At 40.1% G+C, this 19317-nt stretch overlaps 1 protein-coding gene across 31 annotated transcripts in view; it reads left to right on the forward strand.

Moving 5' to 3' along the window:
• Positions 1-19317, forward strand: part of RBFOX2 (RNA binding fox-1 homolog 2) — a 276323-nt gene that overhangs the window by 44448 nt on the left and 212558 nt on the right. For 5 of the 31 annotated variants that reach the window (XR_011997804.1, XM_026010962.2, XM_026010964.2 and 2 more), the window contains exon 1: positions 18976-19307. The exons of 22 other annotated variants lie outside the window; for them this stretch is intronic. Coding sequence is in view for 7 of the 9 variants with exons in the window: in XM_026010962.2 (XP_025866747.1) it covers positions 19266-19307 (42 nt within the window). In the remaining 2 variants the exon portion in view is untranslated. Of the gene's footprint in view, positions 1-18975; positions 19308-19317 lie in introns of those variants that run through there. 4 more of the 31 variants (XR_011997803.1, XM_026010961.2, XM_026010963.2 and 1 more) reach the window with 1 other exon arrangement.

The raw sequence follows: 19317 nt of genomic DNA on the forward strand, positions 1-19317 counted from the left end.
GTCTTTTTTTGTGTGTTTTGGTCCAGGATCCTCTCTAGGAATATATGTTACATTTAGTTGCATGTCTCCTTAGACTCCTTCAGTCTGGAACAGTTCTGAGTCTTTACCTTTCTTTTATGTCCTTGACATTTTGAAGTATCCAGATCTGGGTCCATCTGTTTCTTCATGACAACAGTCATAGCATTTTTGTCAGGAATATGCTATGTCCTTAGTGTGGCACCTGGAGGCAAATGATATCCACCTGTCCCACTACCAGTGATGTTAACCTTGATTGCCTGGTTAAGTTAGTGTTTGCCAGGTCTCCCCACATTAAATCCACCATTTTCCCTTTTGTAATTGATTCATATCTTGTGCAAAGATATTCTGAGATTATATTACTATCCTGTTGCTCATTAGACCTCTGCCTCACAGCCTTAGCATACACTGACATCTTCTTGGGATGGTTGCCAAATGGTGATTCTCTGTTTCTGTCAGTCTGTCTGTATTTATTGGTTGGCATTCCATGTAAGAAGTGTTTTCTCTTATCATCTGTTTGTTTATTTCTGTCAGTAGGGACTCATGGATTCCAGTTGTATTCAGTAAGTTGTAATAGATTGTCATTCTGTATTCTGATCCTTCAGCTGTCCTCCGTTTAGCCAGTGGGACCTACCTGCTTTATGCTAGCTCCTTTGTTCTGTTGGCTTGACCCCATCATTCATGGGATGTTTCTTGACTTTCTGGCACAAGATTTTCCAAACTTATCTTGTTCTTTTCCTGCTCTAACCCTGAAAGCATCCATTTCCAAGGAGCCCTGCTTCTTTTAAATGGAGGAGGTAATTAGAAATCAAAATCTACGTGCTAAGGTGTACACATTGCTGCTGGGGTATCACTGCTTCTAGGCTCTCACAGCAGTTGGAAAATATGTGTATGTATATATGTACACATACCATATATAGTACATCTATAACTATTTCTATATTTGTGTGTGCACATATGTAGGATGCTTGTATGTGTGTGGGCATATATATCTGTGTGTTTATATTATAGATTTTATGTTGTAAAACCATGAGTTTTATGTTATAAAACAAGAATTCATATTGGTAAACCCCATTTTAAGTCCAGCTAACCTCTTTCCAGTTTGGTAAATATATTCTCAAGTAGGAAAGAACTTGGCTCCTTTTATCCTTGGTATATTTACTTATTTATTTGCTCGGTGTAACTAATTTCCCAGCCACAGAGATTGTCTCCTCCACCTTTGTACCTCACTCCTCACAGCTTAGAATCCTCAGTCACTGGGCCCTCTGGCCTGTTTTTCCATATGGCCTCCCTGCCTCTTCATAGTCCTTAAGCTCCCCCAAACACGCTGTGCCTATAGTCTCTGGGCCTGCTGGCCTGTCCCTCCTTATAATTTCTCATCTCCTGTCCCACCTGTATTCTTAGCTAACTCCTCAATGATGGAAGGGGAAGGGTAGGGAGCTGTTATTTTTTGAGGGAGAATTTATGTTTTTTGTTCATCAAAGTATAATTTACATGCAGTAAAGTTCATCCTTTTGAGATATACATATCTGCGAATTTTGACAAACATAATGCAGCCATGTAAAGACTGTCACAGCTAAGACATAGAATACTTTACCACGAAGAGTCCCCTTTTTAGCAAGCCTTCTTCCCAACCCTACCTGCTGGCAATCACTGATCTAATTGCTTTTTCTATGGTTTTGCCTTTTCTAAAATGGCATATAAATGGAATTACTGCATAGCTTTTTGAGTCTGGCTTCTTCCACTTTGTGTTCTTTTGAGATTCATCCATGTTATTTTATATATTAGTAAGCTGTTCCTTTTTATTGGTATTTATTTATGCACATACCACAATTTATTTTTCCATTCACCAGTTGATGGACACTTGGGTTTTCAGCTTTTGATGATTATGAATAAAGATCCAATAAATATTTGTACATGTATGGTCTTTGTGTGGACATGTATCTTTTTTTTGAGAGAGAGAATGTGAGTAGGGAGTGGGGGCAGAGGGAGAGAGAATCCCAAGGAGGCTTCACACCCAGCACAGAACCCAGCTCGGGGCTCAGTCTCACAACCCTGAGATCATGACCTGAGTTGAAATCAAGAAGCTTACCAACTGAGCCATCCAGGGGCCTGTGTGTGTGTGTGTGTGTGTGTGTGTACACATATATCTTCATTTCTTTTGGGTAAATACCTAGGAATGTGATTGCTGGTCATATCTTATGTGTGTTTAAGTTACTGCTGAACTGTTTTCCAAAGTGGCTTACCATTTTTGTATTCCCATCAGCACTGAATGTATGAGGGAGTTCCAGTTGCTACACATCCTCTCCACTATCTGGTATTGTCAATTAAAAAAAAAAAAAAAAAGTTGAATCATTCCAGTAGGTATGTAATGGTATCTCTTTGTGTTTTTTTTTTTTTTTTTTAATAAAGATTTTATTTATTCATGAGAGACACAGAGAGAGAGGCAGAGACACAGGCAGAGGGAGAAGGAGGCTCCCTGTGGGGAACCTGATACAGGACTTGATCCCAGGACACCAGGATCATGCCCGGAGCCAAAGGCAGATGCTCAACCACTGAGCCACCCAGGCATCCCATCTCTTTGTGGTTTTAAATATTATTTCCCTAGGGTGCCTGGGTGGTTCAGTCAGCTAAAGGTCTGCCTTTGGCTTGGGTCATGATTTTGGGGTCCTGGGATGGAGCCCAACATTGGGCTCTCTGCTTGACAGGGAGCCTGCTTCTCCCTTTCCCTCTGCCTGCCACTCCCTCGACTTGTACTCCCTCTCCCTTACTATGTCAAATAAATAAAATCTTTTTTTTTTTTTTAATTTAATTATGATAGTCACACAGAGAGAGAGAGAGGCAGAGACATAGGCAGAGGGAGAAGCAGGCTCCATGCACCGGGAGCCTGATGTGGGATTCGATCTTGGGTCTCCAGGATCGCGCCCTGGGCCAAAGGCAGGCGCCAAACCGCTGCGCCACCCAGGGATCCCCAAATAAATAAAATCTTAAAAAAACATATTGGGGCAGCTGGGTGGCTCAGTGGTTGAGCATCCTTCTTTGGCTCAAGGTGTGATCCTGGGGTCGTGGGATCAAGTCCTGCATCAGGCTCCCCATGGGAGCCTGCTTCTACCTTTGCCTGTGTCTCTGCCTCTCTGTGTCTTTCATGAATGAATAAATAAAATCTTTAAAAAATATATTATTTCCCTAAATATTAATGACGGCGAGCAGCTTTTCATTTACATATTTGCCATCCATATCTCTTTGATGATGAGTCTGTTAAACCTTTTGCTCATTTTAGAAATTGGGTTATTTGTTGTCTTTTTTTTTAAATTTTTATTTTTGATAGTCACAGAGAGAGAGAGAGAGAGAGAGAGAGGCAGAGACACAGGCAGAGGGAGAAGCAGGCTCTATGCACCGGGAGCCCGACGTGGGATTCGATCCTGGGTCTCCAGGATCGCGCCCTGGGCCAAAGGCAGGCGCCAAACCGCTGCGCCACCCAGGGATCCCAGGGTTATTTGTTGTCTTAATGAATTTTGAGAGTTCTGTATATATTCTTGTTTTTTTTTTATATTCTTGTTTCTAGTCCTTTATCAGTTATGTGTTTGCAAATATTTTTTCCCCATTCTGTTATTTTAAATTACAGATATAGCTTCTTTATATAACTTTATAGTTATGTAGAAAGATTGGACTGGATTCTTTGGGGCTTTCCATGTAACCTTTATGCTGTGAGTACCCAAGAGAAATCTCCCTCAGGGGATCAATCTAGGCTCAAGGGGAGGTAGAGATCCTGGAGGATTTGGTGGAATTAAGAGCTTCCTCCCATGACTGACTGAGCGTACTTGTTGCGAAAAGAAAGGAAGGACTGATGGAAAAATAAGAGGAGTGATGGTGGTGGCTGGAGTCTTTGGTGGGAGAGTCCAGTGTAGTCAATTTAGAGTTGGGAAAATGGCTGCTAGAACTGTCCACAATAGAAAAGTAAGGAGTAGAAGAGGACCCAGGGAGCTCTAGCATGGATTGTGTTGAAAAGTGTTGAACCTAGGTAAGATCTAGCTGGGGGTTCATTTGGCAGAAAAGAGAGAGAGGCTACGTGAGGGGATGTGGCTTTCTAAAGATTATGGGGGTTGTAAAGTGGCAGAGCTGGGACTTAAATTCAGATCTTTAAGAACAGCTGTGAAGAAGGGCCTCAGCACATGAGAGGGAGGGGGAAAACTAGAATTCTGATTAAGCTGGGGTGACCTGTTTTTGTTTTTCTGTATTCTACATAATTTATAAATATTCTTTTTGTATGTACTCAATAATTAATAAAATATAAAACTGGAATGACAGCAGAATTGGTTATTGGCCTGGTAAGAGTTTGACTATAAATCCAATTGGAATATATTTTGGGTTAGATAGAAAACACTAGAAATCAAATAGGAATGCATTTTTGGCACAAGAATGGTTCATTCTGACACCCAAAGGGAAAAGATAACTAAAGATAATGAAAGATCATAGATCTGGCTTTTGCTGTTATAATTAGCTATGAAAATACTAACTCTCAAGGTTAGGATTTACTGGAATTGGAATTGCCTTTGGATTAAAAGAGAATGGTGAAAGGAAATATCTGGAAAAACCTGATATTATTATCATAATAGTTATTATTTTGTTGGATTCCTGCTCTAATTCAGGTACTGTGCTAGGCTCCTTGCCATTACATTTTCCTGATACTTCTATAACCTTGCAAAAATATTTGGTGCTATTACATTAATGTTTTATACAAGAAATTGAGATTCAGGGAAATTAAATAACCTGTCCAAAGTCATAACTGGGATTTAACCCCAGGTCTATATGACACCAAAGCTTGGTGTCTTTTCACTGTGCTGGGGCTAATCATGGTGTCCTTGGTAGACCAGCATTCTTCCACAGTGATTTCTTACCAGTTCATTACAAGATAGGTACAGAAATTGATTGTGAGCACTGAGAAACTTTATAGCAATTGACAGTAATTTTATGAGTGTCAAATCTAATGAAAACAAATTTGGGCTTGTACTTTGTATGTCTTTGTTTCTTAAAATTTCATTTTTTGCTAGTAATTCATTTTATTATGTTTTATAAAAGTACCATTCCGTGATGGATTGGAACTTTATGTACAGAATTGCTGCAAGTAGTTGGTGAACCCGCCCTGTACCCTGCTGCTTCTCTGCTCTTGAGGTGCTAGCATCAGTATGCAGTTAGCTGTCTTATTGTGGCTGACTTGGAGTTCAGAATGGCAGGGGAGACAGGGTCAGAGGAAGGGAGAGAGTCAGTAGGGAAAGGTGAGGATCTAGGGAAAGAATCTTTGAGAGAGTCTCCAAACTTTGCCCTCAAGTGGTACCAGTAAGGAAGTATGGATTCCAGTTCTCTCCTAAGATGAGGAGGCACACTGGGCCTCCTTTGGTCAGATGTACTTGGATTATGGTTGGCTTTCTACTGAGTCCTGACTTGCTTTTTATTACACCCTGCAGCAATGCTGTGTTGTTATAGAGAACAAATAATGGGAAAAGGAATTAATAGAAATAAAGTTAACGGAAGGTAGAAATCTGAAAATCCAAAACCTCCTTTTCTCTTCTCACAACTACACACAACTGAACCCGTACCTTGAAGTATTTTCCCTTTAAGGAAAAGACTAGTTTTTTGGCAGGGCCAAGTTTTGATTGGCCCCCTTTACTGCTGTTTGCCACGAAGAATCCTGACCAGTCTAGTTTTGTTTAGAGCTGGTTTGGGAGTCAGCCACGCTGCCAAGTTCTCTGTACCTAATTTGAAATATACTAGTGTTCAGGGAGTGGGGCAGGTTCCTCGGATGTGCCTCCTACAGTTCCACTTTCCATGTTCCAGGAGGAAATGTGACCCTGCTGCTTCTGGAGCCCCATGTCAGAGACTTACTTCTCTCTGAATGCCTTTGAAGTCTTGCCATTTTAGGGAGTGGGGAGGTTCAGCTCCCTGAGGGGGTGTGTTTTTAGAGAGCTTAACCAGAATGGGACACCATGTGCAGTGGTGCAGGAAAATGAGCCCACTCATCCTTTAGGTTAGCTAGGGTAATGAGATTAAGGAAAGTGGACTCTGTTTTATAGAATTGTTTTTCTCTCCACTCATAGATATGAAATGGCAAAACAGGCCCGCTAAGAACTAGACCCCTGCGGGTGACCAATTTTAGTTACGAGGGAAACATCAGTCACTTTGACCTGTGTGATCAAGGCAAGTGTTGCATGGTACACCTCTTGCCTAAGACCTTACATTTGGTCTCCAGTAACGCCTGCCATTCTGGGTGTGGCTGAGGGCATGGCTAAAGCCAAGGCTGCCAACAAATAACGGTTCTGATCCTGAACCTTTTATTTGCTCAGCTGGTCAAGAATCCAGAACCCAGCCCAGGGTCAAGAATTTGTTCCTGATTGCCATAGGTACGACTGTCAACTGTTGAGACAGTTTGCACGGCTCCTGTGCGGGTGACAGCTGTACCTTGGGGAACGGGTTATGTAGGTCTGTACCTCACTCTATGGATATAAACTTATGTAACATTTCATGAGGACTGTGATAAGTTTAGGCAATTTATAATGCCAGCCTTGAAATTTCGTAGTGAAATAATTTTGATAATTTTCAGATTAGAACCCTCTTAAGAGTTTAACAGATGTAAGAAGATAAGAAATAAGAGAATGAGGCACATGGAGGAAGCAGCAGGGGTTTAGGGATCTGTGGTTCTTTTAAAATTACCTCATTGTTATCAAATCCTGAACTAAAATTATATTTGAACCATTCTGTGTCTCTCCAGTAGATGAGACATTTCCTGAGGATAGGGTAGTTTCTGATTCTTTTTTTTTTTGTATTCCCCAGAGAATCTAGCCTTCTTGGTAGATTCAATAAATATTTGTTGAGATCAATTAAATAAATAAGCTTCTAAGCACAAAGAACAGAGTTGTATTTCAGTGGTTATTTGTGAATTTAATTCTCCAGGTCTCTGTGCTATACTTCTCTGATTAGGTTGTTGGGCCCAGATGACTAGCCTGGTACTTGGCTTTAAACATTTTATCCCCTGTCTTGGTTACCATGTCGCTCAGTGATATGAACTCAGGGAACGGGGCTTAAAAAGTATACTAGCTCACAGGCTCTGCCATTCGCCACCACCACATACCTAACTCCTTGCTGTATGGTCTTTGGGAGCAATAAGAAAATTGCTTCAAGGTGCTGATTCTAGAGTGCCTGGGTGGCTGGTCGGTTAAGCATCTGCCTTCAACTCAGGTCGTGATCTTGTGTTCTTGGGAATGAGCCCCACATTGGTTCCCTGCTCCCCGGGGAGCCTGCTTTTCCCTCACCTCCCCGCTCATGTTCTCTCTCCATCTCTGTTGCTATCTCTCTATCTCTCAAATAAATAAAATCTTAAAAAAAGTGCTGATTCCTAGGTGAAGCTGGTGGCTAGTTGTGTATGTACTCTTATTTTTGTTAGGTGTGTGGAATTTGAGGAGGTGGTGGTGCTGGAAATAATCTTAGCGAGTCTGCCACACCCTCACGTTTTGCCAGTGAGAAAACAGAGATCCAGAAAAGTTAAGTGGTTTATTTCTAGCCACGTGGCTACTTCACGGCCATCGTGACTGTTCTCGTGGTCTCCTGGATCTTACTTAGTTCTAGGCATTTACCACACTACCAGAGAAGTCAAGCCTTATGTTTTATTTTTTTAATAGAAAGCATCAGTAAAAATCTAATTCCTGCAGAACTTAGGAATTCCATTAACTTAGGAATGTGAGTTGAAAAACCTTTTCCCTTTTGAATGCTAGAACTACCCCAGTTTCTCTTTCTACTCTTTGCATGATGTAGAAGACAGAACAAGATGAAAAATTTCATGACGGATATGCTTCATTTAATGCAGAAAAAAGTAGGCCGCTTTGAATTTCTAAAAATAACACTTAAAAAAATCCCAAAGTTGTGTAAAGAGGTATTTTCCTTGCACAAATGCTGTATTTGTAATTTTCTGGGGGTTCCTTGGCCAGTTGATGCTGGCTCTATGAATGCTTTATGTTCTTATAGAACTCTTTGTTTGAGGTGACCCCAGAATGGGAGATGGAGAAATGTGCTCTGAACAGTGATTTTGGGGGAAGGGTTGAGAAAGTTGCAGACGGGAAAGCTCCGTGTAGTGGTTTTAGGGAGTTTTCATTTCATTTTATGTTTTTAAAGAAAAGGCCTGCTAGGAGCTTGGTCCTAACTGATTCCAGATGGGCCTGCTAAAGTACAAAGGTTTTCAGTGTGTTTGGGAGGGGGCTGACCAAGAGGGCCCCCTGAGCACTTCCTGTGCAGCTCTGCAGTTGTACTCACCTAATCAGAAACAGCCCTACCCTACCCGCTGGAGCTCAGGGGCTGCCATCATGGGTTCTTTTCGTGCCTTGTTCTCTGCCTTTCCTCCTGTCTGGTTTACCTCCGCATCCTAGTCCCCTTGCCTCTCTGACCTCTTCATTTATTTGCAAGGGGACATTTTATGCATATATGTATGTATGTGAGGTGGGAGGTGGGACGAGGGGAGAGGAGGAAAGAGCGGTGGGGGGAGGAGGGGAGATGGCCAAATTAAAAGCAGATGCTGAAAGGCTTTTTTTCCTGGACCCGGGAGGTGTTTGCTGGCAGTGGGTATCAGGAACATGAGAATATGAAGCAGACTTGGAACATAAGGCCACCATTCATTCATTCATTCACCACCACCCTCCCACCCCCAATCTTGCACTCTTTCCCAAAGGTTCAGAATATTGCACGTGGATGGTTTGTTTACATTATAAGCTGAGTATCACTGGCCCTTTTTGGTTGTATGCCAAAGGGTGAGTTTGACAGTGATTTTAAGTCCAGTAGAATAAAAAGGTGTTTTGCACTTAGATCCCAGCATTGTTGCCACGGGAGCACCCCATCTGTGCTCTGATGTCTGCTTGAATTTGGCTAGCCTCTCAGCTATTGCAGATGCTCTGCATAGGGTAAAAGAGTAGTTTTGGTGATGCTCTGCTGCAGGAACGATGAATTTTTCTTATGGGCCTTCCAGACTTCACCAGGGATATATTTTATGCATAAATTTGACTTTCTATTTTGGTGCAGATGCTTGTTAGACTGGAGGGGTATGTTTGGTGTTTGAATCTCATTTTTTTGGCTCTAGCTGATGGTTGCGAAATGTGGTCCTGGGTTTTATCTGGGTCTTTGTAGTTTTATTCTGACCCATTTGGCTATTGTATTCATGTTGTTGCATAAATGAGAATTTATTCAGATATATTGAAAAATACTATGTAGGCATAGATTTCCCAGCAGCATAGATTTGTTTTCCTGACCTGTCCATACTTTCAGTGCCCTCTTTGCCCTCATGTAAATCTGGTGATCACTTTTTTTTTTTTTTGAGCCAAATGTGTGGAATATATTGTCCTGTGAAAAAATTTTGCGGTGTGTCTAGATAATGAGGTGGTCTGGGAGATATAGTTGGGAAATGGAAATATTTAAATTTCTGAGATATTCTGTTGTTAGTAGAAATAATGGGTCAGAGTGTTTAAAATTTGGATTTCTTAAGCTAGGTCACATAGTCACCCTTCTTATGAGTGAGTCTTAGCAATATGGCATTGAGCTAATGGAGAATTACCTGGTATTTTTAACCTTGTAATAATGTTCTCAATTTGAATTTCTTCGGTAGGATCTTCCCTCTTACCTTTATTATTTTTTTTTTTAAATCTCTCTTTGGGCGTGAAGGAGAGAAGGCAGCTCTAAGTATGTTTGTTTGTTTTTTGAGTGGCAATTATTTGCCAAGTATCATACTCTTCTTACCTCACTTAACATGTGGTGACCTTAACTCCATTTGTAGAAGAGGAAACTGCACTTGGCCAGTGTCACATAGCCAGTAACCAACCATCAGGGACGGCTTCAACTCATTATATTCTGGATCCAAAGGTGCATGTGTTCTCTCACATTCCGAGTTATATATTAGTTCTAAGTTCTTCTTAGAAAAAAATTCTAAGGGAAATGCAGTAATTAAAATTTTTTAAAGATCATTTAAAACTTCTTGCAAGGGGACATTTTATGCATATATGTATGTATGCATGAAGAGGTCAGAGAAGCAAGGGGACTAGGATGCGGAGGTAAACCAGACAGGATTTTTTTGTCATCTTCTTTCCTTTTTAGGCATGCTGACTTCATGCCTCTGATATATAAAAAGCTGATACGGGAGAAAGGAAGGAGATGAACCATTTAACTGTTTATAGAGAGGCTTGAGGCTCTCAGAGTTGCTTTATTTTAATTGGAATTTTTATTGGGATAATGGTAGACTGACATGCAGTTGTACAAGAGCTGCTTTTGAAATAGTAGAAAGGCAGAGGTTCTGATTTAGAGGCAGATAGACACCTTTGCTCATCTCCTATGGCAGCATGGAAGGAGATTACATGAGGGGCTCTTGAGACCCCGGCTTTGCCTGAGCAGCTCTCTGCTGTCTTTGGGATGCACACTTACTGTAAATACTGTCAAATACTGTCAGTACTGTACTGAGAGAGGCCCTCAACTGCAGTTTCTAGTTCAAGGAGACCATATCATGAAATCTTGATTAATTTGAGCAGAGACAACATTCAGAATACAGGGATAAGTTGAAGGTGGAGGTAATCTTAGAAACTGGAAGAATGAGTTGGAGTTAGTAGGGGTGAATTGACCAGACGTCTTTGGTTGGGATCACTAGGAAGATTCCTTTCACTTTTTTTTTTTTTAATTAGTTAGATATATCTTCTGAAGGAGGCCTTCATTAATCTAAAGTACATTTACCCCAATTTTCTTTGAGAGACACAAGGAGAGAGAGAGGCAGAGACACAGGCAGAGGGAGAAGCAGGCTCCATGTAGGGAGCTCGACATGGGATTTGATCCTGGGTCTCCAGGATCACGCCCTGGGCTGAAGGTGGCGCTAAACCACTGAGCCACCCAGGCTGCCCTTCCCCAGTTTTCTTTAATGTTTATCATGATTTGTAACCAAATGCTTGCTTACTTGGTACAATGTTTTTGTCCAAAATTTGTCCATAAACTTCACGAGGGCAGGGACTATGTCAGTTTTTCACACTGTATTCATGGTCCCTAGACTGTGGGACCATAGTTAAGTGTACACATCATAAAAATTGGTTGAATAAATGAGTACTATGGGAAATTATGGTTCTTGTTGAAGAGCTTAATTCTTAGCTGGTCAAGCCTTTGCCTGTTATTTTGGGTCAGAGTGCTGACTTTGAAAAATTTCTGGATAAAAGAGTTTTAATCTCATAGGCTTCTTTTTATCTCATAAACAAGGTAATAAACTGTTTTAGCTTGAGGTCATCCCTTAGGTTCTGCTAATGGATTCTTACATTATTTCAGAAAATATGCTTAAGGCTTAGAAGCCCAGGCTTTGAAGCATCTTCTGGTCTACTTTGACCTCTAAAATGAGCAGACTTGTTCTTTTCTCTCTGTTCTACATGTTTGGAAAAGTAGCATGATTCTATTTTGAGGATCATTACAAAATGGGAGAATAAGGAAAACTCAGTGACTCTGGTTTAAAAACTCTTTGCTCATCTGAATTGGTTTAATGACAATTCTTTCATTTAACCCCTTCAACTTCTCATCCCAGAATTGACCTTCCTAAATGTACCTCTCATAAAGGGATCATAATAATTTGATTCTTAACTCACTGAGACTCTTTCTTAGGCTTGGCTATTCTTCTTCTTCTTCTTCTTCTTTTTTTAAAGATAACCTTTCTCTCCAAGATCAAGAAGAAAAAGGGTAAGTAATTATGGGCAAGAAAATTGGAAAACATTTAAAGAAAAAATGTAGGGTTGTGTAGGAGTGTGAGAATATGTGTGCATACATATGTATTTTTTCCCTTCTCTGCCCCACTCTTCTCTAGCTAGAATGAGATTTTTTTATTTCAGGAAAAATTGCATAATTTCCAGATCTAGCTGTTTCTTTTAGGTAGTTGAGCCATAAACTACTGAATTTGTAGCTGTTATCTTATTAAGATCTTAGGTGTACTCTTCTGAAAATTGGTAAATGATGTGGTTTTTAGATGTGTATATTGAAGAAGCAAAAGCAGTAATAATGTAATACCTTGTCCTGCTGTTCCTTATTGAAATAGAAATTTGCTTGGATAGCTCAGGATGGTAGAGGATTATTTACTGTTTTTGAGCTCTGATGTCAAAATCCTCAGAGCTAATACTTGAGTGTCATGCCATTAGCTAAGATTAATATTCACTTACATACTACATGTAGCACCTGACACAGTCCTGGGCACATAAGAGGTGCTTAATACATTTAATTCAGTGTAATCTTGCTTTAATTCGATTATTTGAGTTGGTTGATGGAAGAAAACCTCACTTGTTTATATACTCATACCTGATGTGTGGGGAATTTCAAAAATACACATTTTACTTTATTTTGTTTATTTTTAAAGATTTTATTTATTGGACAGAATAAATTTTATTTATTTTGACAGCAGAAGCAGGGGGAGTGGCAGGCAGAGGGAGAGGGAATAGCAGGCTCCCTGCTGAGTAGGGAGCCCAGTGCAGGGCTTGATCCCAGGACCCTGGGATCATGACCCAAGCTGAAGGCAGACACTTAACTGACTGAGCCACCCAGGTGCTCCAAAAATACACATTTTAGATGCTACTGTATTAAAGTTTCTATAGGAAGACATATGAGAATATTCTCATGATATTTACTTGAACCAGAGCATTAATACTATAAAGGAAAAAAATGATACAAATCAATATATAAAAGAAGTCCTATCAGTCTTAGAACAGTCCAGGAAAAAAATGGGCAAAAGATTTGGATACTTCATAAAAGGTGATATCCAAATGCCTAAAAAGTAGTAGTATTAATCATTAGAGTAAAGCAGATAACCACAGTGAGATACTACTATACTAATTTCAGAATGGCTAAAATGAAAAAGGTGGACATCACCGAGCATTAATGAGGTGGTTCAGCATCACGAATACTCATGTACTGGAAAACTGGCATTTGGCAGTATCTGCCAAAGTGTGCCCAATAACCAGCAATTCTACTCCTGTATGTACCCAACAGAAATGTGTATGTGTGTGCAACAAAAGACACAAATAAGAATGTGCGTAACAGCTTTTTTAGTAGTAGCTCCAAGCTGGAGGGAACACAAATGCCTTTCAACATTACTGAAATGTTTATCAATAAATGATGATGTATATATTTTTACAATGGAATACTTTACAGTGAGACAATGGACCACATTCAACAAATGGACCAGTTTCACAAATATAATGCATGTAAGAAGCCAGCACAAAAAAGTATATAATGTGTGATTGATTCCATTTATATTAAGTTCAGAAACTGGCAGAGTGAGTTTATGTTGTTAATTAGTTATTGTGGGCTGATAGGAATGACTTTGGACATGTGTGAGATGGGCTTCTAGAGTGCTGATAGTGGTTTTTTTTGTTTTTTGTTTTTTGTTTTTTGCCTAGATGCTGGTTACATGGGTGGGTCCACTTTGAGGAAATTCACTTTTCATTGCCCATTTCTGTGTATATATAGTTACTTCAATAAAAAGTTTGCTTAAAAATTAGATTCTACTTGGGGATCCCTGGGGGCGCAGCGGTTTAGTGCCTGCCTTTGGCCCAGTGTGCGATCCTGGAGACCCGGGATCGAGTCCCACATCGGGCTCCCGGTGCATGGAGCCTGCTTCTCCCTCTGCCTGTGTCTCTGCCTCTCTCTCTCTCTCTCTCTCTCTCTCTGTGTGTGACTATCATGAATAATTAAATAAATAAAAATAAAAATAAATAAAAAAATTAGATTCTACTTTTGGGCAGTGATGGATGCAGCAGATAGCTTTTCTCATACAGGTACTAATCTTGTCTGTCAAAACTGGTAGAATGTGGGTGTGCACGTACATTTATGTGTTTATATGTCAGGGGTGTTCTATGAACGTGAAGATGCTTCTTTACTCATCTCGGTTTGGTTGTCACATGTTCAACATACTAAGTTTCAAATATCAGTGGGAAAGGAAAATTGGTGAATAAACTACACCAATGAGTTTCCAAACCAATTCTCTGAGAGATAAGGAATAATAAGGAAACTTTGCCTCATAGGGCAGCACATTTGGATTTTGCTTTATAGACAGAAGAATCTCTCCATTAAAGGTTCTCAGATAAAAAAAAAAAAAAAAAAAAAAAAAAAAAAAAAAGGTTCTCAGATAGTAAGGCTTCATTTTCAGATGGATGCACCTCATTTGGACTTTCATTTTTTTTGAGATATAGTTGATAATAACATTATACTAGCTTCTAGTGGACAACATAATGATTCAATATATGTATATATTGTGAAATGATCTTACCACAGTAAGTCTGCCTAACATCCCTCACCACACATAGTTGTACATTTTTTTTTTCTTGTGTTGAGAACTTTTAAGATCTACTCTCTTAGCAAGGTGCCTGGCTGGCTCAGTTGAGCCACATCAAGAGCATGTGACTCTTGATCTTGAGATCGTGAGTTTGAGCCCCACATTGGGCATAGAATTTACTTAATAAAAAAAAGTTAAAAATAAACTTTGAAAAAAAAAAGATCTACTCTTAGCAATTTTCAAATATATAACACAGTATTATTAACTATTGTCCCCATGCTGTATATTACATCTTTTTGTTTTTTTAAAAAAATATTTAGTTATTTCTAACATCTTTGTTCCTCATTTATTTTATAACTGGAAGTTTGTGCTTTTTGGCCACCTTCACCCATTTTGCCCACTTCCCATACCCCATATCTGGTAACCACTAATCCGTTCTATGTATCTATTAGTTTGCGTTTCCCCTGCCTCCCTTCTGGTTTCACATGTAAGTGAGATCATATGGTATTTGTCTTTCTCTGTCTGACTTATTTCACTTAGCCTATTGCCCTCAAGGTCCATTCATCTTGTCACAAACAGCAGGATTTCCTTCTTTTTATGGCTGAATAATATTCCATTGTATATATACACATTTTCTTTATCTGTTCATCTATCAGTAGATACTTAGATTGTTCCTTTGTCTTGGCTATTACAAATAGTGCTGCAGTGAACATGGGGGTGCAGGTATTTTTTTGAATCTGTGTTTTTGTTTTCTTCAGATAAATACCTAGAAGTAGAATTGCTGGATCATATGGTAGTTCGATTTTTAATTTTTTGAGGAACCTCCATATTTTTTCCATAGTGGCTGAACCAATTTAGATTCCTGCCAGCCGTGCCCTAGGGTTCTCTTTTCTCCACATTCTCACCAGCACTCATTTTTCTTATGGTTTTGATAATGGCCATTCTAGCAGACATGAGGTTTTGATTTGCATTTCCCTGATTGTTAGCGATGTTGAGTACCTTTTCATGTACCTATTGGCCATCTATGTATTCTTTGAAAAAATGTCTGCTCACATCCTCTGAACATTCTATAATTGGATTGTTGTTTTGCTTTTGAGTTGTAGGAGTTCTTTATATATTTTGGACATAAACCCCTTATCAGATAATATGCCTTGCAAATATTTTCTCCCATTCTGTAGGTTGCCTTTTTGATGATTTCCTCTGCTATGAAGCTTGTTATTGACCTTTGTTTTTATCATGGACACTATAAAGAGAACTCCTCTCCACATGGAGATCCCCCCTCCCCCAAAGGAAGTCTAACTCCAAGTAAGACATTTTAGGAAAATCTAACCTGGATGAGGTAGAAAATCTAAAGATGTTGCCTTGCCTTCTCTCAGTTGGCCATATCTCTCAATGCTTAACTTGGCCTTAGCAAAATACTTCAAAAATACTTGAAAGTTGTCCTAAGTTTGCTGTGTTGTCTTATGACTATTCCTTTGTAAATCTTTGCTTCCTCTGGCAGGCCCTCCCCTGCCACCTTTGTCTAAGTGAACTACTGGAGCTCATTCTTGGTGACACCTTCTAGAGTTAGCCATTTCCTCTTGTGTACTCTAACTGTACTCATCTAAACCTCTGCTGCATCACATATTACACTGAACTCTGTTTACTTGTCCTCCAGTGCCACCCTTTTGAGACTATCAACTGGCCCGAGGTAGGTACTCAGTAAATATTGAAAGATGAACAATTGTCATGTTTTCTGAAAGACAGTAGCTGCTTTCTAAAGAACATTTATTTCTTGAGTATTTGATATCAGTAGATATGTTTTTTTTCAGAAGAAGTGTTACTTTGCATTACTTTCTTAAAGCCAGAGATGTATATTTACAACAGGGTGCATATTGTGGCAGTAGGAGAGAGTGATGCTAACTGGTTCACGTGGATACCAGACACATGACCTTGGCCTCTTTAGCTTGGTTCTCTAATCAGCTGATTTAATTTTAGTGAAATCCCTGGAGAAATACTTTGAAATGCTCTGGTTCTATATACAGAATTTAGAAATCATAAATCTAATGTATAGATCCTGACTGCATTAGGGTTTATGGATTAAAACCAGCAGCATTAGGACATTATGACTGGACCAGTGTAGGCATTATAAGAGTGATGATTTTGTTCATCTCAAATATTATAAAATTCCAGAATATGTTATCTGAAGTTTTGTCATTTCACTTCAGCATGTAATTTCTCAAACCAATTTTAATTTAAAAAGATCTGAGTAGAATCATTGCCATTTGTCCAGAACTTTAGAATAATAGGATTAGAATTAGAATAATAAATTAGTAAGTATTGAGCGCCTCCTTAGGGTTTAATACTGTTAGGAATATGAAAAAAAGTGTAACTTTGATCTTGATGTCAAGCAACAAATTGAAGATACGTGTTATTGATGACTTAAGAAAACGCAGATATGAAATGATTTTTAGATGTAGATGTTCCTTTTCCAACCTCAACTGTCTATAAATAGGAGGCCAAGTAGAAAAAGGAGAGGCTTCAGGGGATCCCTGAAGCGCAGCGGTTTGGCGCCTGCCTTTGGCCCAGGGCGCGATCCTGGAGACCCGGGATCGAATCCCACATCGGGCTCCCGGTGCATGGAGCCTGCTTCTCCCTCTGCCTGTGTCTCTGCCTTTCTCTCTCTCTCTCTTTGACTATCATAAATAAATAAAAATTTAAAAAAAAGAATTAAAAAAAAAAAGGAGAGGCTTCAAAGTCCAATAGATTTGAGTTAGAATCTTGGCTCTTTAAAAAATTAAAGAATGAGTTCTATAACTTTGGTCACACTGACATCTCTGGAACTGTTGTTTCCCTGTTTGCAAAGTGAGGTAAGAAGGTATACCACTTGCAGTTGTTTGGTTTTATTCTGAGAATAAATGACAAGCCCTGTAAAACTCCCCTGGTGCATTGTAAGGGCACCTAATACTCGTATGAACAAAACAAGCAAGTAAATTGAGCTGTGTTTGCAGTGGCCCACTTTAGTCCAGGCCATTGTGGGTGGATTTCATAACGATAACCAGCACGAACCAAGCTCAGTAATTGATTTGATGGGCATCTTGGACGCTGGGCTGCATCTTCCCATTGTAGTACAAGGTGGTTGACCTTCTGTTTAAGAGTGTTAAAAATAAGGTATTTCAGAAGAGAGTTCATCGTAGCCTGTGGAACCATCTGACCTCAGGAAGGTGTACACAGCAAGGGTTTCACACAGGTGGCTTGTTAGGAGTCTGGAGGGGTGAGATAGGAAAGCATGTATCTCAAGGATGGGCTACTCAGACTGAGGTCCTTCTCCCTCTCCTTCCCCTGTAATGTGTTTATTAGCAAATACTGCATCCTTTGCTGTTCCCCACAGCTGTTGTAAAGACTCTTCTGGATGCCTGTGTGTTAACTGGTGGGCCTTTTAACTTTGCTAAATGTTCCAAATTGTTTAACAGCAATTGTTTAAATGCTGTTTGGGGTAAATGACTCTTATGACACGAAATCATTTTCCTTTCCTGTCTATTTTTTCACTGTGGAATTGGTGCCCTGGAGCTGAGTCTTTGCCCTGCAAACCGAAAATATAATTTTCCCGGGTGTGTCTTATTTTAATCCACTCCCTTTCATACTACAGGGCTCTGACCTGCTTGGAGCCTTTCCTACTTGGTTACAATTGATGCTTTGTCCTTGGGAGTCATATAGGACGCAGCCACTAGGTTGATTCTGTGTTCAGCTATCAAATATGGCTCTGACAAAAAACTACTTTCCGAGAATGGGCAGTGGGTAGCTGAGCTGGAAAATGAAGCCCTGGCTCCTAGTCAGTCATCACTTAGGGAGAGTGAGCAGCAAGTTCAAAGTCAGAGTTAGGACTAAGCAGCTTGAACAAGTAGGGCTACCTCCCAAATTGAGTACCAATCAGAGATTGGCTTGGTAGATGAGGTAAGTACAGCTGGATTTTACCAGAAGTAGAAACTATTGGGGGAACTGTCTGTGGTTCAAGAAATTACGCATATGTGGTATATCTATGCTTATAAAAGAATCATTTTCTAGAAGTTCATGTTCTTCCTCTGGGGCTTATTAATTTCTGTTAATATCCACTGGAATTTCACTACTAATGATGTCAACTTACTCTCTATTTATTCAATCCCTTTGGCCCAGAGACTTAAACTACTTTACATTAATTTTGTCAGTAATTCTTACAACATCCCTGTGTGGGAGCTGCTTTTAGATGAGGGATGTGAGAACTTGTTCCAGTTTCCAGAGCAGGTCAGTCCCTGGGATGGGAAATTGGACCCAGGATTTGTGGTTCCAGGCTTAGCTCGTTTCCTCTCGTGGAGGAAATAATACCGAGCAAATAGGAGAATCCAGTTGTAAGAGTTGAGAGATTTCTGCCTTTAGGCATGGAGTTCCCAGTCCTTGGCTCTGGATGGAAGGAAGCAGAAGTGTGATGCTCAGCACATGAAATGTTCCAACTATTTTTTTGATCGGTGCATACTTTTATTTTTGTTCTCTTTTTTCCCTCTCTCCTGGGAGGAGAGGTGGGTGTAAGAATTTGCTGTGTATACCAATCTTGTATGTGGGTCAGTCCAGCTGTTTTGATGCTCAGCAGGTACTATCATTGTCTTTTGGGTTGGGGGCGAGGAGGTGAAGCAGCCACTTCAGGGTGGAGTTGAGAGGAGGGTGGAATGCAGGAAGGACGATGGTTCTCTGTATTTTCTTAGTCATAGGACTCTGAATCCCAAGTAGCTAAATTTAGCTCAGGTTCCTGTTGAAAGCATCATTTTTTTGGGGGCGGGTGGTGGTGGGGAAAACGGAAAACCTTTTTGTGTATCCTGCTCCATGAAGCCAATAGGGAAGCAGGAGGAGGTGAGGTTGCCATGGAGATGGTAGCTGTGTGCAAGGGGAGAGCTGCAGGGTTTAGAATTCCAGGAAGGAAGAGAGAGTGATGTCATCAGATTCCATGGACCAGCCCAGGAACCCCTGTGAGGTTGGTGGGG

The sequence above is a fragment of the Vulpes vulpes genome, chromosome 16 (assembly GCF_048418805.1).
Source record: "Vulpes vulpes isolate BD-2025 chromosome 16, VulVul3, whole genome shotgun sequence".
Taxonomy (NCBI): domain Eukaryota; kingdom Metazoa; phylum Chordata; class Mammalia; order Carnivora; family Canidae; genus Vulpes; species Vulpes vulpes.